At 47.7% G+C, this 20,193-nt stretch overlaps 2 protein-coding genes and 1 long non-coding RNA gene across 6 annotated transcripts in view; 2 read left to right on the forward strand and 1 right to left on the reverse strand.

Annotated features, from left to right (window-relative positions):
* Window positions 1-3,885, forward strand: part of TGIF2 (TGFB induced factor homeobox 2) — a 19,886-nt gene extending 16,001 nt beyond the window's left edge. For all 4 annotated transcript variants that reach the window (XM_070381684.1, XM_070381683.1, XM_070381685.1 and 1 more), the window contains exon 3: window positions 1,094-3,885. In XM_070381684.1, coding sequence (XP_070237785.1) covers window positions 1,094-1,615 — 522 coding nt within the window. In that variant the 3' untranslated portion in view covers window positions 1,616-3,885. The remainder of the gene's footprint in view (window positions 1-1,093) is intronic.
* Window positions 1-12,467, reverse strand: part of LOC138990457 (uncharacterized) — a 17,585-nt gene extending 5,118 nt beyond the window's left edge. Inside the window, exons 1-2 of the long non-coding RNA XR_011466590.1 lie at window positions 12,021-12,467; window positions 11,334-11,421 (exon numbers count right to left, since the gene is read on the reverse strand). This is a non-coding gene — a long non-coding RNA (uncharacterized lncRNA). The remainder of the gene's footprint in view (window positions 1-11,333; window positions 11,422-12,020) is intronic.
* Window positions 12,468-12,665: 198 nt separating this feature from the next.
* On the forward strand, window positions 12,666-20,119 carry RAB5IF (RAB5 interacting factor). Its single transcript, XM_005896014.3, has 4 exons — window positions 12,666-12,997; window positions 14,883-14,986; window positions 18,255-18,384; window positions 19,575-20,119. Exons 1-4 carry the CDS (start codon window positions 12,884-12,886, stop codon window positions 19,614-19,616), a joined length of 390 nt encoding a protein of 129 aa, XP_005896076.1. The 5' UTR covers window positions 12,666-12,883; the 3' UTR covers window positions 19,617-20,119.
* The last annotated feature ends 74 nt before the right edge of the window (window positions 20,120-20,193 follow it).

A 20,193-nucleotide genomic window follows, 5' to 3' on the forward strand; every position in this document is an offset into this window, starting at 1 on the left:
GTGACAACCAGTGGCAAGGCTGAACTGGAGAGTTGTGAAGCTGGGGACTATGAAAAAGAGTCCAGACAGATACAGGACTGGGTGCTGGACATGTCCTGGCTTTGCAGCATACCACTTCACAGTAAGAAACGTCATGCCTTATGCACGGGCCCAAGAGGATTGATCTAAATCAGCTCGACAGGAATGGGGTTGAGGTTCATGGTAGCTTTTCCAGCAGCATGTAGGAAAAAGGATTTACGTATGTTGGTCGAACGCACATTCAGCTAGAACCACTGGCCCTGGTTTTGCTTGGAAACAGTAACTTTTCTTCTACCTGAGAGTCCCGTAGTATCTCTGTGCCTCTTTCCCTGGCCTACAACAAGACTGTTCTAGAATCTCAGGAGTGAATGAATCACCCTTGGTCGTATCTCTCTTCTTTCATACATCCATATCCAACTGGGTACCAGTTTCCCAAATAGATCAAACATTTGTCATCTTTTCATCATCTCTCTTAACCTAATTTGTACTAAAACCTTTCGCTCTGCTTCCACTCTTCTCTACATCACAAGTCACTTCTTTGCTTAAAACTCTTCTACAGCTCCCCATCACCCTTAGTATAAAGAATCAAGTCCCCACCATCAGAGATAAGTAACCTCTGGTTTCCACTCTGAGTTCCATCCAGGCAGGATGGCGCCTTCTCTGAGCTGACCTTGCTGAGCTTCTCAGAGGCACTTTGCTGCCACCTAGTCTTTTCAGAGGTACATCCCTCCTGATTGAATGCTCTTCTCTCTGGCCTCCCACCTGACCTGCTGCTTTTCCTTCACATCTCAGTTTTCGAGCCTTGTCCTCAGAGACCACTACCTTGAGTCCTCGCAAACTTGACTGGGTCTTCCCACTGTTGTCTCCAACAGCACTGCCGTACTGTCCCTTCATTGGCTGGATCACGGTTGCATTTTATTTTCATTTATATGATTTCTTTTTAACTCTCCCCAACATCTGTCTGAGGGCTGCAGTTGTACCTGAATTGTTTGCTGTGTTCCTGGGGCCTGGAATGGGGGTTTTGTAGCTGGTTTTGATTGAGGAATCTGATCCCAGTTTCTCATTCTCATTCCAGATCTGTAACTGGTTCATCAATGCCCGGCGGCGGCTCCTCCCAGACATGCTTCGGAAGGATGGCAAAGACCCCAACCAGTACACCATTTCCCGCCGCGGGGGCAAGGCCTCCGATGTGGCCCTCCCCCGCGGCGGAAGCCCCTCCGTGCTGGCTGTGTCCGTACCGGCCCCCACCAGCGTGCTGTCCTTGTCCATGTGTTCCATGCCGCTCCACTCGGGCCAGGGAGATAAGCCAGGAGCCGCCTTCCCACAAGGGGAGCTGGAGCCCCCCAAGCCCCTGGTGACCCCTGGTAGCACACTCACCCTGCTGACCAGGGCTGAAGCTGGAAGCCCCACGGGCGGACTCTTCAACACACCCCCGCCCACACCCCCAGAGCAGGACAAGGAGGACTTCAGTGGCTTCCAGCTGCTGGTGGAGGTGGCGCTCCAGAGGGCTGCGGAGATGGAGCTCCAGAAGCAGCAGAACCCATCACCCGCCTTGCTGCGCACTCCCATTGCCTTAGTCCCTGAAAACCCCAAGTAGGCATCCGCCAGCAGGGGTGCTCAAGGTTCGAGCCCGCTGTCCTGGGTTTCCATTCTGGTTCCCCTTCCCACAGAGGGTTTTCTTTGGATCACTGCCAAACATCAGGATCATCTCCTCTGTCCGGAGGTCTTCAGCAGGAAGACACCAACCGGTGTCACTGCTCTGTGATGGGACCTCTCTGCTGACTCTGCCGTTTCTCTAGGCCTCCTCGGTGATGAGACCAAGACGTGGGAGACAGGCGTGGTGCTGCTGCTGCTGCTGCTGCTGCTTCAGAGAATCCCCAGGACGCCTTTGTTCCAGCCTGCTCTCCTGGGCTGGGCACGGGAAACCGGCTTCGTTCAGACCTGTGCTGGGTCCAAGTTGCCCCTGACAGGGCCTCTTTTTGTTAAGCCAAGGGTGGACATTCCAGGTTCATAAGTGTGAACAAAAGAAAAGAGGTACTGACCAGATGTAACAGAACCGAGTCCAGTTGGATGTTTAGGTTTTTGCCAAACTTTGTGTTTATTTTTCCCTCTTTGCTGTGGTTTGCATGAACAGGCGTAGTTAAACCCGGTGTAGGGAATGAGAGTGCATTGCCTGATGGAGCCTGATGAGCTGGGACTAGTTCACCACTGCAGCTGGGGATTGTTTTACAAGGAAGGAGTATTTTCATTTGCGGGACCATCTAAATCTCTGCAGATTTCCAAATGGTGGTTTTGTTGTTGGTTTGGTCCCGGTTGCCCCCCTCCAGAAAAATAGCAAAAACACTTTCATGGGCTTTGGCTTTTCTGCATCATGCACAGAAGGGGATCAAGCCACACCAGAGAGGGTCCAACAGAGAATCCGACCAAACCTTCTATGTGCAGAGCAGAGAAGGAGGATAAAAAGAGGTGTTTTTGGTTTTTTTTGGTTTGTTTTTGTTTGTACTGTGTGGTGGGGGTGGGGGTGGGGGAGGTAAGCTAGACTGAGGCAGTGGGGTGGTTTGTTTTTTTATTTCCCTCTTTAATCTTTTCTTTTTATCCTTGAAAGCTTCACCCCGTGGCCTGAGTTTTAAATTCCTTCTAGGAACTTGGCTTAGTGGGGCCAGAATGTCAAAGTTCCCTATAGCTCCTGCTTGGAGAAAAGTGAGCCATCTACTGGTCAGGAAGCCCTTAAGTGGGCAGCTTTTCCCATGATGGTGGCCGGAGACTATTCCCGGAAGAAACGTGGGATTGGTGCCCCGCTGCTGCCTGTGGACCTGCCTTGGGAGAGGCTGGGGCTAGAAGCCGGTTATGAAGCCTGGTCTCTGTGAGTGTCTCTTTGTTGCACCTTTCTGTAAATCAGAGCTGCAGAAGCCCCTGCCCTGAACTTCACAGTGAGAAAGATCAGTTAAGTCTTATTCTTCCTTCCCCTTACCCTTTTTTTTTTTTTGCTGTTTTATTGCTGATAGCATTCAACAGCAATATACTCCCATCTTATAGTATATCCTAAGAAACACTAATCCTAGGTTATTAGCTGAAATATTTTTGTTATGAGTAACATTGTTAGTGGGCCAAAAGAGGTCAGGATACTCAGCCTGTAGTTTCCTGAAGTTGCCAGGTTGGGCACAGGAGCACAGTTGCTGGGTGTTGGCTGACTGGGGTGAGCCTGGCCAGGAGAAAGGCAGCAACATGTGTTCTATCCTTCTGGGATGATTTCCTGAAGACTTCAGGGAGGCTCCCCAATTTCTCAGTGGCTTGGCCCACCCATTGCTGTAGGAATGGGGATTGGTTAAGAGAGGGAGCTCTTTCTCTGTTAGCAGGCGAGTCTTCTAGGCTCTCTCTTCCACTTCCTCTCCTCTCTGGGCCCTCTCCTTGCATGTCCCAGGGGGATCAGGGACCCTCACCCTCCTGAGGCCCCGCTGGGGAAGAATGAACATGGCAGCTTCAGGGTTAGTGGAGGCTGCTGCTTGCCCGGCCTCTACCACCCCACCCCGTATCTGTGAGCCCAGGTCTGGCGTGACTGTTGCAAAACTTACAGCAGGGGACTCTGGAAGTGTATTGGGCTGGGGGTGGGGGGACTTTCCCTTCCCACAGTGCACTGAGCAATAGAGGGTGGTAAGGGGTGAGGGAGCCGTGCTGCTGAATTTTGGTTGGCATTCCCCTCTTGTACACGATGGGGAGGCTGGGGGTGGGGCAGGCTCTGTTTGGTCTGGTTGTGAGAGAAGCCTGGAGGAGAAGCACAGTTATCCCGTTGAATTATTTGAGCGAAAAACTACTGTAAATAACTTGTTTTTGTCTTTTGTCAAATAAAGTTGTCTTTTTGTTTTTGTCTTTGTTTTTCAAAGCAGAAAGATGATTCACTATGACCCTGGGCCCAGCCTGGAGACGGGACAGTGGCTGAGTTCTTACTCTGCCTTAGTTCTTTCACCTTCTCTCTAGTAGCTGCTTTTAAGTGTCGTGTACTCTGTGTTTCTGTTTCCTGGAGAAGGCAGTGGCACCCCATTCCAGTACTCTTGCCTGGAAAATCCTATGGACGGAGGAGCCTGATAGGCTGCAGTCCATGGGGTCGCTGAGGGTCGGACACGACTGAGCGACTTCACTTTCACTTTTCACTTTCACGCATTGGAGAAGGAAATGGCAACCCACTCCAGTGTTCTTGCCTGGAGAATCCCAGGGATGGGGGAGCCTGGTGGGCTGCCGTCTTTGGGGTCGCACAGAGTCGGACATGACTGAAGTGACTTAGCAGCAGCAGGCCCCAACTGCATTCCATATCTTTTTAATTACTTATTTATTTTGGGTTGTGCTGGGTCTTCATTGCTGCACGAGGGCTTTCTCTGGTTGCAGCTAGCAGTGGCTACTCTCCAGTTGCGATGCAGACACTTACTTATCACGGCAGTGGCTTCTCTTATTGAAGTAATGCAGACTTTGGTAGTTGTGACCCACAGGCTTAGTTCTCCTGCAGCATGTGGAATCTTCTTGGACCAGGGATCATTCCCACATCCCCTGCACTGGCAAACGGGTTCTTAACTACTGGACCATCAGGGAAGTCCTGTATCCTTCCATCAGTGTGCAGGGAGCATCTGTATCCCAAGCTGGACCAGCCTTCCCTGGGGTCAAAAGTTCTGCTTTGGGGATGCTAAGCTATAAGGCGATGGGGAGCTGGCAGCTTTGTCGTCCTGCTCTCCTAATGAGGAAGGAGTGTGACGACAGTGCGAAGCCAGCACAGAAAGCAGCAGAGACGATACATGGACTCTAGTCATATCTAAAACTAGCACCATCTCTGAAATTCCCTATTATGTAAGCTAGTAAATTCCCCTTTTTGCTTAAACTAGCTGTGTGTTGCATTTCTGTTACGATGAAATGACTTAACAGCCCAAACATTAACTCTTTTATACACTTAACATTCACCAAAAAATGAGATGCCCTTCTCATAGCTAAAGAAATGGGATTTGTTAAGTTACTTGGCCAAACTTACACAGCACTTACACAGTGCGGAGTGAAACCAGGGTATGAATTCAAGTCTCTCTTGGCTTTAAGGTCACTCTGAAGTCAGTCCCTCCCTTATGTAAACTAATGATGGATGGTTCACTGCCTGCTGGCATCCAGCTATCTAACGTGGTTTGAGCTAAGCACTAGAAGTTTCTCTCATTCAGCCAAATTGGCTTACTGATTCTCCCCAGTACACCTAGATGTACCTAGATGGAGGACGTCTAATCTCTACCACAGGTCAGTTGTCAGGAATTTGGAAATGGAGCCTCCCTGCTCAAGTTCCCCAGATTACAGTGCCCCAGCTCCCTTAGCCATTTATCCAGGGTCCTGGTTTTCCCACTTCCCTGTCAGTATCCCTCAAGCTGGACAGTTAGCCCTGGGGTTTGGCAGAATAAGAACATGCTAGAAGGACTCAGGGGCTTCCCTGGTGGCTCAGTGGTAAAGAACCTGCTTGCAGTGCAGGAGACTCAGGTTTGATCCCTGGGTCGGGAAGATCCCCTGGAGAAGGAAATGTCTACCCACCCCAGTATTCTTGCCTGGGAAATCCCGTGGACACAGCAGCCTGGCGGGCTACAGTCCACGGGGTTGCAGAGTCAGATATGACTGAGAGGCTTAACACTTTGAGGGTACAATTTAGGACTCTGGATTGTAAAAGGACACTTTAGTTTGGAAGCTGCAAATGTGAAAGCTCCCAGAGGAGAGGGACCAAGTATGCCTTGGTCTGGCTGTAACCTTTCTGTGTTAGCCCCTGAAACTTTAGAGAATAAACTCAGGGGAGATCTGGAAATAATCATCACTACTGCCAGTGTTACTGTTTTCCAAACCAGTCCTCTGTGATCTAAGCCTGGGTACAAGTTCTGGCTCTGTCACTTAATTAGCTGTTATGACCACAGGCAATTTGGTCTACCACTTCCAAGCTTCAGTTTCCTCATCAGTAAAAAGGAACAGTAATACTCATCTTTTCAGAGAATGAAATAGGATAATCTGTATGTTATTGTTCTTACCTGGCTTCTCTGCACAGGGCTGAGAGTAATACAGAACGATTAAAGTAACTTGCCTAATACCACACAGCTTCTAAGTGGCAGAACTGGGACTGATGGCCCAAAGAAGTAGTCCTTATGCATCAAGAGAGCTTACAAAGGTGCGCAGACCTTACCCCCAGAGAGTCCAGGAATCTGCACCCTTCAGTGATGCCAAAGAAGATTCTCTTGCTGCTGCTCCAGGGACCTGATCGTTTATAATCAGGGTTCTGATTTACCCAAGGAAACTTGGGTTGGGAAGACAGCATATCATCTTTCAAAGTTACAAGGTGAGAAGAAGGCTACCACCAAGTAGTCCCCTAAAACCATTCGACTTCTCAAAGCTGTAGCGGCCTGAAGGTTAAGTGTAGCCTTCTTGAGATGGTCATTTTCATTACATAAGTAGTCCACATTCACTACAAATTTTAAGTAAAGGTACAGTAATCTCCCACCCATAGTTTTACTTTCCACATTAATTTATCCACGGTCAACCTTGGTCTGAAAATATTAACTGGAAAATGCCAGAAAGAAACAGTTCATGAGTTTTAAATTTCATGCTGTCCTGAGTAGCATAATGAAATCTCCCACCCTCCAGGCCTGGAACCTGAATCACCCCTTTATCCTGTTTGTTCATGCTGTATATGCTACTCACCCCACCTGTTACTCAGGAGCCTGCCTGGTTATCAGATCCACTGTGGCTATACTGTGCTTGTGTTCAAGTCACCCTTATTTTATTTAATAGTGGCCCCAAAGTACAATAGTAGTGATGCTGGCGACTCAGATCTGCTCTTACTGTACCTGATTTATGAATTAAACCTCATCATAGGTATGTACACATAAGGAAAACATAGTATACCTAGGATAGCCACAGTTTCGGGCATCCACTGAAGGTCTTGGAACACATACTCTGTGGATAAGGGAAGGACTACTGTTTATAGGAGAGGAGTTCAGTATAATGACTAAGATCCCAGCCAGCTTTGGGAGAAAAACAAATGTATGTAAAACATTTAGTAAAGCTGGCACCTGGTAAGGGATCAATGGGCTTCCCAGGTGGCACTAGTAAAGAACCAGCCTGCCCATGCAGGAGACAAGAGGCATGGGTTCAATCCCTGGGTTGGAAAGATCCCCCTGAGGAGGGCATGGCAGTATACTCCAGTATTCTTGCCTGGAGAATCCCATGGACAGGGGAGCTTGGCAGGCTACAGTTCTGTAGGGCTGCAAAGAGTCAGATACAACTGAAGCAATTTAGCCTGCACACATGCGAGGGCTCAAAAATGCTAGTAAAATATTTCTTTTAGGCAAAAAGAAGAAACTCGGGCCTCTAGTTCACAACCAGTGCTCTCTTCCCAGCACCTTAGTTTTCCCCCCCCCCAGGGCACCTGGTTTCTGTGATTCCATCTGTTTCTCTCTGAGGCCACAATCTTGCCCCTCAGAGCATACCTCCCTCCAAACCCTGCTACAAGCAGCTGCAGCGTTACAGGGGCATTCAACTGAGAGAACACTCTCGGTCCCAAGAGTGACATACGTTTAACTGGTGCTAAAAAAAACAACAAAAAAAACAAAAACCCAACCTCACAAAGCCAAAATTTCTCCTTCCAAATCTGACTCTTCATCAAGTTCTTTTCCATCTAAGACCACCCAAGACGTTTATTTTAACCAGATGGATCCACTGGGTTTCAGCCAAATTCCCCACTTCCTAAGATAAGGAAAGCTTTGGGTGAAAGGAAGAAAGGGAACCAGTCTCAGTGCCATGAATGCCTTCTAGGCAAGGACCTTCCACGCTGCCAGCTTGGCTTTGTCTGCTCCTAGAAGGCTAAGGGGCTTCCCTGATAGCTCAGCAGGTTAAGAATCCTATAATGCAGGAGACCCGGGTTCCATCCCTGGGCTGGGAAGATCCTCTGGAGAAGGGACAGGCTACCCACTCCAGTATTCTTGGGCTTCCCTGGTGGCTCAGACAGTAAAGAATCCCCCTGCAATGCTGGAGACCTGGGTTCAATCCCTCAGTTGGGAAGATCCCCTGGAGGAGGGCATGGCAACCCACTCCAGTATTCTTGCCTGGAGAAATCTCCATGGACAGAGGAGCCTGGCAGGCTACAATCCATGGGTCACAAAGAGTCGAACACGACTGAGAGACTAAGCACAGCACAGAAAGATAAGAGGAGGAACACAGATGAGGTTTAAGATGCCTGTTGGACCTCGAACTTAACCAAGTGACCTTGGGCTGGACTGCAGGATCTAAGCAGCTTTCCAAATAAAACTTCTGTGACACTGTACTCCTCGCCCGTAAAGATAAATGTAGTGAATCTTGGGGTTCCAATCAGAACTTCAAAATACAATATGACGTATAAAGAATTAACTCTTCTTAGGGGGAAGAAATAGTTATCTCTGCATATGGTATGATCAGTATGTAGAAAACCCAAAAGATTCTAGACACAGAAAAACTGTTAAACTAATACATGGATTCAGCAATGCTATAAGATACAAAAATCAGCTATTTCAATGAGATATCTGAAAAGGAGGGGCTTCCCTGGTGGCTCAGTGGTAAAGAATCTGCCTGTCAATGCAGGAGATGCAGGTTCCATCCCTGCTGTAGGAAGGTTCTGCATGCCGCAGAGCTACTAAGCCTGTGTGCCACAACTCCTGAGCCTGTGCCCTAGAGCTGGTGTTCTGCAACAAGAGAAGCCACCGCAATGAGAAACCTGCTTGCCACAACTACAGAAAAGTCTGCACAGCAACAAAGACCCAGCATAGCCATAAATAAATACAAATTACTTTTAAAATCCAAAAAGTAAATTAAAATAATTCCACTTACAATAGCATCAAAAAGAATAAACTACTTAGGAATTAACCAAGTAAGTGAAAGACTTACATGTCAAAAAAACTACAAAACATCACTGAATGAAATTTAAAAATATACAAATAAACAGAAAACCATTTCATGCTCATGGATTAGAAGACTTGATATTGTTACTACAAAGCAATCTACAGAATCATTGCATTCTCTATCAAAATCCCAATGACTTTTTTTTTTGGCAGAAGTAGAAAAACTCATCCTAAAATTCATATGGAATCTCTAGGGATGTCCAATAAGTGAAACAATTTGAAAAGTAAGAACAAAGTTGGAGGACTCACACTTCCTGATTTCAAAGCTTAACACAGCTATAGTAATCAAAAGAGTGGCACTGGCATAAAGACAGACAAACAGACCAATGGAATAAAGTAGACAGCCCTGATATAAACCCTCACATATATGGTCAAATGATGCCAAAACCATTCAGTGGTAAAAGGACAGTCTTTAACAAATGGTGCTGGGAAAACCGGATATCCACATGTAAAAGAATAAAGGTGGACCTTTACCTAACACTAAAACTATAAAACAGAACATGAAAAAACTCGATGACATAGGACTGACAGTGATTTCTTGAATGTAACACCAAAGGCACAGGCAACAACAATCAAAAAATTAGACAAACTGCACTTTATTAAAATTTAAAACTTTTGTTTATTGAAGGACACTTCTTGTTTTATTTCCCTGATGACATAGTGCAAACTTTACAATAAAAGTTTTATTGACCTGGTACTTAGCACTTGACAAAGCTTTTGATTATATATTCTTATGAACATATAATCTGCCCCACTCCCCCCAAAAAGGACATGACCAACAAAGTAAAAAGGAAACTTACAGAATGGGAGGAGGTATTTGCAAATTACATATAAGGGATTAATATCTAGTCTATACATAAAACCCCTACAACTCAACAACAAAAACCCAAAAGACTAGACTCAAAAATAGGCAAAGTTTTGGAATGGACATTTCTCCAAAAGAGAGAAACAGATGGTCAGCAAGCAAGTGAAAAGATGCTTGACATCACTAATCATTAGAGAAATGCAAATCAAAACACGATGCGTGCCACTTTACACTCATTAGGTTGACTGTTTAAAAAAAAACACAAGTGTTGATGAGAATGTAGAGAAATTGGAACTCTTGTGTATTCTTGGTGGGAATGGAAAATAGTATGGCAATAATTCAAAAAATTAAAAGCAGTATGATATGATTCAGCAATTCCACTCTGAGTATATACCCAGAAGAATTGAAAGAAGAGACTTGAACAGATGCTTTGTACACTTATTCATTGTAGTAGTATTCACCATAGCAAAAAGGTGGAAGCAGCCCAAGGATACCTCAATAGATAAATGGATAAACAGAACACTGTGGACATTTAAGAAAGTTATTATTCAACCTTACAAAAGAAGGAAATGTGACATGCTATGACACAGATGAACCTGGAAGACGTGCTGCAAAGTGAAACAAGGAAAAGACAAATGCTGCCATTACACTCTTAACGAGGAACTCAGTCAAATTCAGAGAAGAAAGCAGAATGGTAATTGCCAGGTGTTGAGGGGAAGGGAGAGTGGGGAGTTAATAGTTTAATGAGCACCGAGTTTCAGTTTTTTAGGATCAAAGTGTTCTGAAAATGGGTGCGACCACCAGCAAATGTACTGCACCGGGTCACAGAGCTACACGTTGAAAAATGGTGAAATTCTGGACTTTTCTGCTGGGCCAGTGGTTACAAATCCATCTGCCAATGCAGGGGAAGCAGGTTCAGTCCCTGCTCCAGGAATATTCTACCTGCCTGGCAACTACGCCCATGCGCCACAAGTGCTGAGCCCACGTGGCCCCAGAGCCCACGCTGTGGCACAAGAGAAACCACCTCAGTAAGAAGCCCACGCACTACAACTCGAGAGTTGCTCCCACTTGCTGCAATTAGAGACAGCCCAAGCTCAGCAGCGGAGACCCAGTGCAGCCAAAGATGAATACGTAATTTTTAAAATTAAAAAAAGAGTAAATCCTAAGAGTTCTCATCACAGGAGACTTTATTTTTCCTTTTTCATATTCGTCTTTCTTTTCTCTTTATTGTGTCTATCTCAGAAGGTGGGTGTTAGCCAATCCTACTCTGGTAAACATCTCAAAATATACGTAAGTCAAACCATCATGCCGTGGACCTTAAACTTACACAGTGACGCACGTCATTTTTCAATAAAACTGGAAGAAGCTTATTCAGCACGAGCCTCCCCTTCCCTCCCTAACTTGTGGATTTATTCCTCACCAATAGCAGACGTGGTTTCATCTCCTGGAATACTCTCCTCCTTTCCCCTCCCTCTTCCTCATCTTAACTCCTACTCTTCCCTCTGAGTTCAGTTCCCTAACAGCCCAGATCAGATTCCCCATTACAATCCTCTGCCACTAGACCCAGCAGGCTAAAAACTTACTTTTTCTGTCTCTGACTCCAGGCCAGGTATTCTTCCAACAGTCTGTGATAGAATGATCTATCTCCAGCACTGCATGCCATCAGGGAGTCTGTAAAATAGGTTTTATATCAGTGATGCATGTCCAAACTGGAGTGAGCTGGTTAGGCTTTACTCTAGGTTTGCACAGGGGAGATGGTTCAGAGGAGGGAGGGCTCATAATGTGAAAGTGAGGACGAAAGGTGTACACCCATGTCAGGTATATGGCCATGCCACCGGGTGTGGACAAAGTAATGTCTGGTGAAGTGTGTATCATCTTTGGTGCCCCTCTAGTTTGCGGGGTCTTTGTTCAGGTACCAGGGATTGAACCAGATTCCAGGGGAGAGAAAGCATATCGAGTTCTAACCACTGGACCTGCAGGAAACTCCCCAGGGTGCAGACTTTGAAATCAGACAGACCCAGATACTAGCTGAGTGATTCAGAGCAAGTTACTTTGGCTCTATAAACCCACCACACAGGACCCATGTGCCTGTTACTTTGTACACTGTGCGCAGGGCACCACCTGGCGGGCTGGCTGAAACTCTGATTATGGGCCCCGCCCCAGACTTTCTGATTCAATGGGTCTGAGTGGGATCTGAGAATGTGAATCTAATCGAATTCCCAGGTAATGCACCTGCTGCTGGTCCAGAACCACACTTGTGAACTACTAACCAAGCGCGTAGCAAGGACACGCTCGCTGGAAGAATGCTCAGATATTCTGATGCCACCTTTCTCCCCTAAGGAGTCCTCAGCTGGTTCCAACACGCTCGAAAGCCTTAAAAAATCATTTCCCCTCTTTGGATCTCAGGGCTCACATCTGTCAAAAGAGGCCGCTAGGCATGAAGAGACACTAAAGTTACTACTACACAAAACAATGAACTTTCTGAACAAGGTCCTAAGGGACTTGCAAGGTTAGGGGAAAACAAGCAAGGGCTAAAACCTGAGGGGCAACTTGGGGCCCCCGGGCAGCAAGGCTTGGGTTCCAAAGGACGCCCCGGGTAAGGCAGGGCCGTGTTCTGCCCCGCTGCTCGAGGGACATGGCTGTGGCGGATTGGATGAAGCTCCTGTTTAACCTCGCTTTCCTCGGTGACATCGTTTTTATGCTTCCACCGAGCCTCCTCGCGCTCATGGCGTCTTCGTTACCAAGATTGTCCCTTCCCTCTCACCTTACTGCGGGGTCAGCGGAAGCTTGCCGTCACGTCCCCGCGCATAGTGCGCTTGCGCCGAGGCGGCGTCTGTTCTTGCGCTCGGACAGCTGCGCGGCCGTGGATTGGCTGCGTGTGCACGTCGGCGGGAGGAGGACGCGCGGCGCTGCGTGGCTCCGCCTTCCGCGCGCCTGGTCTCTGCCGAGCCAACAGAGCCCGGGTGTTTGGCCAAGTGCAGGCTGCCGGAGGGGCGCCGCTGAAACGATCCGCTGAGCCTGTCGCTGTCGCCGCCACCGCCGACCCGCGCTCCGTGACCCGCGACCCCAGACCCCGACCCCTTTTAGATCGGCCCGCGCGCCCCAGGCCCGGCCCGGGCGGCGCGACGGGAGGATGAGCGGCGGGCGGCGGAAGGAGGAGCCGTCTCAGCTGCAGCTGGCCAACGGGGCCCTCAAAGTCTCTGTCTGGAGTAAGGTGCTGCGGAGCGACGCGGCCTGGGAAGACAAGGTGCGGTGGGGACTAGCGGGGGCGCACGTTCGAGGAGCCAGCTGGGACTCGGGGACGAAAGGACAGGCCCGATCCTGGCCCCTACCCCTGCCTCGGTCCGGGCCCGGCCGAGTGTTCGGGGTGGCGGGACGGGTGGCCCAAGGGTGGCGGGGCGAACTGCGCGGGCCCAGCTGTCAGGCTCGGGGCTCATCACAGGGTGGTCGAAGGGTGAAATCGCCTAGGTCACTCGGGAAGCCGCAAGGAAGGGCGGAGGAGATGTCCCCGCAGGCAGGTCGCGTGCCTGAACGGCAAGGCTGAGCTGAGTTCGATTCCATCTCCGCCTTTTAGTGCCAGCAGGATCTTGAGTAAGTGACTGATGTACCAGCGTCGTTGGCAGGAGCAATAACTAGAGCAGACTTCTATTGAATACTTACTGTGTGTCCGGTTCTGTGTGTGTATCATCTCACTTGAGTCTCAGAAAAACTCTGAAGTGGGGTACCTGCTGCGTTAAAGTGCTTAGCACATAGTGAGGCTCACTAAAGGTGAGCTGCCATTGCTTTCCTGTCGAATGAGAAAACTGAATACCCTAATAAGGGTGAGAGTTAAGAGGGGAGACTGAAACCACCTTTCATGGGTGAGCGTTAGTGCATGCGTGTGGTGAGGAGTAGAGGTCGAGGAGACACCACCAAATGTGTGTGAGGAATGGCTGGGGAACTTCAAGATGTCCTTACTGGTCACATGCATTCAGAAGATCTGAGTGTGAGCACTTCCCCACCTCTGCTCCATGGTGGGCAAGGAACTATTGCAAATAGCTTGATTCCAGTTGGCCTGAAAAGATTGTTATACCTGCAATCTTTCCCTTTTTTTTTTTTTTGGAATGATGAAATAGGTTTTCCTGGGGTTCCTGTAAGAGGGCGGGGGTGAATGGGAGGTACTTCCTGAAAGCGCCCTTGTCCTGCCCAGCTGTTGTAAAACCTTTCTGATTTGCTGTGTCATGTCTTCTTTCTTTGTGTAAGGGCTGGTTTCTGCAGTCCAGGGAAGGTCGGAAACCTGAATCTTCCATGTTCTTGTATGAAAATTAGATGTGCTGGCACCTTCTTCACTTTTGTTTCTAATTCAACCTCTCCTTTGTGACTTACTCAGAATTCCTTGTGTGGGGAAGTGGTAGTGAATTGGTCACAGTCAGCCCTTCCGCCTGTGGCTAGTCTGTCCAGGTATCCCCAGGTCAGGTAACTGGCCAGTAGCTCAGTTAGTGTCACAGCGATTTCATTTTTGTAGCTTCTGGGGAAAAAAAAGTAAATGATTTTTCTAAAATTCTTATCTAGAGCACAACACCCTGGAAGCCATCACTTAAGTAAATATATCATCTTTTTTTAAACCACAATTTAGTACAAGAAGAATTCGAGAACCAAATACCATTGTCTTGGGGGAAATTTTCTCTGGAAGATGAGTTTAGCAGAAAGCTTTTCTGCTAAACTTGTTCCTCACCTGTTACAAGAGACTCTCTGACTCTGTGACCTCATGGACTGGAGCCCACCAGGCTCCTCTATCCATGGGACTTCCCAGACAAGAATACTGGAGTGGGTTGCCATTTCCTTCTCCAGGGGATCTTCCCGACCCAGGGATCAAACTCACGTCTCTTGTGCCTCCTGTATTACGGGCAGATTCTTTACTGTCTGAGCCACCAGGGAAGTCCCAAGATAAGTAAATATATATCATTTTTTTAAACCACAATTTAGTATAAGAAGAAGATGTAGAGATTGGAGAACCAAATACCATTGCTTTGGGGGGAAATTTCTCTGGAAGATGAGTTTAGCAGAAAGATTTTCTGTTTCTCACCTGTTACAAAAGGTTCTCTTGTGGTACCCCCTCCAGATAATGCATACATTCTCTCTTTTTTCTATAGGATGAATTTCTAGATGTGATCTACTGGTTCCGACAGATCATTGCTGTGGTCCTAGGTGTCATTTGGGGAGTGTTACCATTGCGAGGTTTCTTGGGAATAGCAGGGTAAGTCTTGGTTTTTTTTTGTATTTTTAGGTTTCTGTGTGTGTATTTGTGTGTAATAACTAAAGCAAAAAACTGGCCCCATGATGGCCCTCCTGGGTCTGATGCAGCACTCCTCAGTTCAGCAGGCCTGGGGATATCTTGGTCAGGCCTGTTACCTTTACGAAGATCTGGTTAGTTTATTCATTCATGGGTCCCTAGTGACCTCATGCAGGCGGTTGCTATACTGCCTGTTGATAACAGGCATCTAGTTCTGACATGCCCTTTGTTGTCTAGGCAAGTTTGGGAGGTGGAAGAGCTCCTGTACCTGATGATCCCTCCCCTGTGCACTGTGCTGGATGTCCTGAATCTTGGCTTTGGCAGAAGTTGTTTTGGGTTTCTGCCCTTTTTTTGGCCTTGCCACATGGCATGCAGAATCTTAGTTCCCAGACCAGGGATCGAACTCGTGTCCCCTGCAGTGGAAGCACTTAAGCCCTGGACTGCCATGGAAGCCCCAGGTCCCTACATTTTAAAGGCAGTGAAAAAGCAGGAGATTGGGTCCTTCTTCCTTTACTGTGCGCCTGTGGCCAGTGGCAGCATTTGACAGCAGCCCCTGGTCATCGCTCTACTTGTTAAGAAGTCACTGCATGCCCACCAGGTTGATTTAAAAAGATTCATGGGAATTGTCTTAAGATGGGAGTTGTGGGCAAGTTATGGTAGAAATGGACAGGCAAACCTCTGGCCTTTTCTTTTCACACAGGGGATACAAACGGTCAGTCCTCAACATTGGAAAATCACGTAGATGTGTTAGTTGTGATCACATGTCTTATTTCCTTACTCTGGGGTGAAAAGTGTGAAATCATTTCAAACTCATTTGAGTTGGCTGTTTTCTCAGAAGGTAACCGAAAAGGAATGTACAGTCCTCTCTCCCAGCTAAAGAGGGTTTTTGATTTATGATGCTGAGCAAACTGTTTGTCCAAGGAAACCATAGGCTTTATCCTCCAACTCACTCTTGACAGAGTGGACATTTGATGAGGACTCATTGAGGATGATGAGATGCAGGCAGGACTTGGGGTTCATAGAGGTCTTCTCAGGGTGGAAATGGTATGAAGATACACACCACATTTTTAGAACGTTGGTCGCCCCATTTGAGCTTACTATGAGAAAAAAAAGGCAGATACCAGGAAAATGGCCAGAGATGGCAGAAGGCAATCTAAGAGCCAAAAAAGAGTAGTCTCCTGTCTTCCCCAGATCACTTTTCTAGGAGAGGGTAACAGTGGTTTGAACCCCTGCACCTGTCTCGTCTTATAGGCGCCCTGAGGGACTTCTCTGAAGTCACCCAATCTGGGAATAATATAGCAAAGACTCACGCTAGTCAGGGTTCCCTGGTGGCTCAGTGGTAAAGAACCCGCCTGCCAGTGCAGGAGATGCGAGTTCGATCCCTGGATTGGGAAGATCCCCTGGAGAGGGAAATGGTAACTCAGTCCAATATTCTTATCTGAAGACTCCCATGGACAGAGCAGCCTGGTAGGCTACAGTCCATGGTGTCGCAGAGAGTTGGACACAACTGAGCAACTAACACACACACACAGCCGGCACCCGCCGCCCCAATCCAGCATGCTTGTCTCTTTGCCCATACATTTGCTGTGTGGTTCTCTCCTGTTTACAATATAGAATTGATGCCCATCCTTAAATCTCAGTGTGGAGACTTCCAGTCCTCTCCTGACCCCTTCCCCTTGACCACCAGACATTTAAATGCTGTGTTTCTATGACTTCACTTTCTACTTAGTGAAAGTGCCTTGGCAGGCAGGCCCAGTGTCAGCCATTTTCTCTCTCCCCGTCAGCCTTTGTCTCTTTCACTTGTATTTCCCTTTTTCATCTCATTAAGCAACCACTTTTACAGTAGGAGACTCTAAATGAGCTTAGTAGCTGAGCCCCACTGACATTTCTAAGTCCCATTAGTAGGCTCTGTCTAGAGCCACTAACTCAGCCTGTCCAAAATGAAACTCCTGTCAGAGGGATGTGGCCAGATTGGCTGGGTCCCCAGATTTCTAGTGGCAGATAAGGATGTGGCCATGACATAGCGAAGCCAAGGACTGTAGTTTGCGTGGTATCCAAGAAAAACCATCTGTTCTTCCTGACTCCCTGCTTCTGTTGCTGGACCCATGTTTCTCCCAAGCACTTAGGCGCGAAGCCTTCGGGGCTTCTCGCCTCCCCATTCAGCTATTTTCTCAGTCCCTGTCCTCAAACTTTATTTGAACTGATATCCTGAAACAGGTCTAAACCAGTCTCCCAACTCCTGTTCTTTCCAGCCTGAGAAAGCCCACAGTGACTACTCACACCCTGCCTCAACCTCACCTTGCTCAGACAGCCTCAGGTCTATAGCACACCCCCTCCCCACCTTGCACAAGGAATTAACACTCCTATCTTCACACTGCCCTACCATGCCCTGCAGCAGCTCACACTTCATCCTCATCCGCAGAGCAGGAGGAACCTGTTCTCTTTGCATTTTCCACTGCAGCCTTCAGAGGGGTGTGGCCTAAGGCATATAGTCCCCCGTAAGATTAGGTGCTATAAGAGGAAAGATCATAAAGGAAGTTTTGGTCACTTAATGAATATTACTTTTACGCAGCTGCAGTACCAAGAGATCAGTAGAGCATAGTACTGTTACTCTTCTCAGTATTCTGATTCCTGCACCAGTTAAATCATATGTGATGGGGGTCAGAGACCTTTCTGAACCCTCTGGTTTCAATCCACTCTGACTGTTGTTTTTGCCCCCCTCATAGATGGTGAGCTAACGGCTGGCACTGCCATGTTCATCTCTGCATTAAGTGCAGTAGCTGCCAGTGAACACTCAGAAATTGCCTCCCATTGGGAATTATGCAGGGGCTGCCTTACCATGCCCTTGCGTGCCCGACTAGGCCTTGAAGCAGCAGCTTCACATGGGTCTTTTCCATGGCCACCCCCCTTCCCGAGCTGGAACTACCTGGAGCCGTCGGGAACTGGTCCTATTTGGGATTATTCATCAGCCTTCTGTCTTACTTCAAGGGGGCTAGGAGAACTTACATATGCTTGCTGATCAACTAAAAAGAGGTGTTTTTTTTTTTTCTCTAACACAACCAAGTGGGCAGCTCCACTGAGGACCTGGGTATGTTTTCATGGATCATTTCATTCGCCCCCACGACACGGTTAACTGCAGCTGCCAGCCCTGACAGAGCTGGACCGCGCCGGTGGGAGTTCGGGGTCCTCCACGCCTGCCGCTCATGCTTGGTGCTTGCCTCCCTTGCTCCAGGTTCTGCCTGATCAACGCGGGCGTCCTGTACGTCTACTTCAGCAACTACCTGCAGATAGACGAGGAGGAATACGGCGGCACGTGGGAGCTCACGAAAGAAGGGTTCATGACGTCGTTTGCCTTGTTCATGGTATGTGTCACTGAGGATGTCACAGCAAGGTCTGTCATTTCCTAGAGCTCTCAGTTATTCAAGGGGAGCCCTTTAATAGTTACATCGTGTGATTTGCGTACTGTTTCTTCAAGACTCCTGAGGCTGGAGGGCCTTTCTTGAGTTAATAAGATGTGGGGTGATGCACTGTGCAGTCTCCCTGTGGTGAGTGAATACAGGGCTCATTGTCAACGTCTGCATCCAATTCTCAACTCTGGTTGCATATTGAAAACTGGGAAACATTTAACACATATACTCATAATAGCCCCCAAATGAAAATTTTTTGCATTTGCCGTCACCTGACAAATGGCTGGATAAAATACTCGGCCATAAAGATGACTGAAATACTGGTACAGGCTCCAACATGGATGGGCCTTGAAAACATGGTGCTAGGTGAAAAAAATGCAGACACAAAAGGCCACATGTTGTGATTCTGTTTATGTGAAATGTTCAAAAGAGGCAAACCCATATGGATAAAAAGTAGATTAGTGGTTGTTAGGACAGGGGTGGGAAGGGAAATGGAAAGTAACTGATAACGGGAAGAGGTGTTGTTTCCAGGGTAACGAAAATCCTCTAAAATGTTTTCACAACTCCGAATATATGAATAACCTCTGAATTATATATACTTTAAAGAGGTAAACTTTATGAACAATGAATTACATCTCAAAGTTATATTTTAAAAGTTACAGACCCTAGCCCAGACCAATGAAATCAGAATCTCTGGGAGGTGGCACCTGGGCATCTCTGTATGTTTTTAAGATCCCAGAAGATTGCCAAGGACAGTCAGGTTTGAGAACCTCTGCTCTGGTATGAAGCTGACAGGGTATGACATGAGTTCTGCTTTGACGTGTTGCTAATTCTAACGCTTACTAGCAGTACAGTTGACTTCATCTCCATCATTTCCACATCTGTAACTCTAAGCCCTCGCACTGATGACAGGAGGAGAGACTTGTCCAGGGTCCTTTGGGAGTACAGCAAGGTGGTCCTGGGTTCTACTGGAGACATCTTGTTTTCAGTGAAATTATATAAGCCCCCAAGCAGCTCGCGCATTGGCTAGCCCCCGGGAAGTCCACTGTGCGCACTTTGTTAGGACACTTCTGTTTGGTGGAGTAGGAGCCCGTGTTGACCCTCTCGGTGAAGGGACCTGTAAACACTGCTTCTTTGCTGTCTAGGTCATCTGGATCATCTTCTACACTGCCGTCCACTATGACTGACGGCGCCTGGCTCCACCTGCTCCCTGCCCGGTCCAGAGGACCCTCTTAGTCACAGCACAGAAGCACGATTGGTGGGGGCTCCCCAGCCACGTGGAACCCGGAAGACCCGTGTTTCCTGGACCGAGAATCAGTGTATTGGGCGTCAGTGTCTTCTGCAAGGGTTGCGACCTGAAACTTTTTAAAGAACCATCCACCTTTTGGAGAAGCACTTTTGAACTGTCCATCGCCAACCGTTTCTTCTTGGAGACCATCATGAGATACCTGTTTGCCAATTGGAGCTGTCCTTTAATTTGCTGCACCTCTGGATCTGGATGAAACATTAAATTGTCTTCCTTCTCCATCAGGTGTACAGTTTTTAAACTACCAATCATGGGCATATCAAGTCTTCTGAAAACAGTATGGCAGTATGTGCATGGTCCATAGAACAGTACAAGCAGCATCTGATAATGATTTTCATTGTAGAATGTTTCAGATACTTGAATAAATCAGATCTTTAATTGAGACCCTGTTGATGATACTGGTAAAGCCTTTCCCACCTCCACTCTAGCTTCAGAACCCAGTAGGGCAATAGAGGCAG

This window comes from Bos mutus, chromosome 13, assembly GCF_027580195.1.
Source record: "Bos mutus isolate GX-2022 chromosome 13, NWIPB_WYAK_1.1, whole genome shotgun sequence".
NCBI classification, from domain to species: Eukaryota; Metazoa; Chordata; class Mammalia; order Artiodactyla; family Bovidae; genus Bos; species Bos mutus.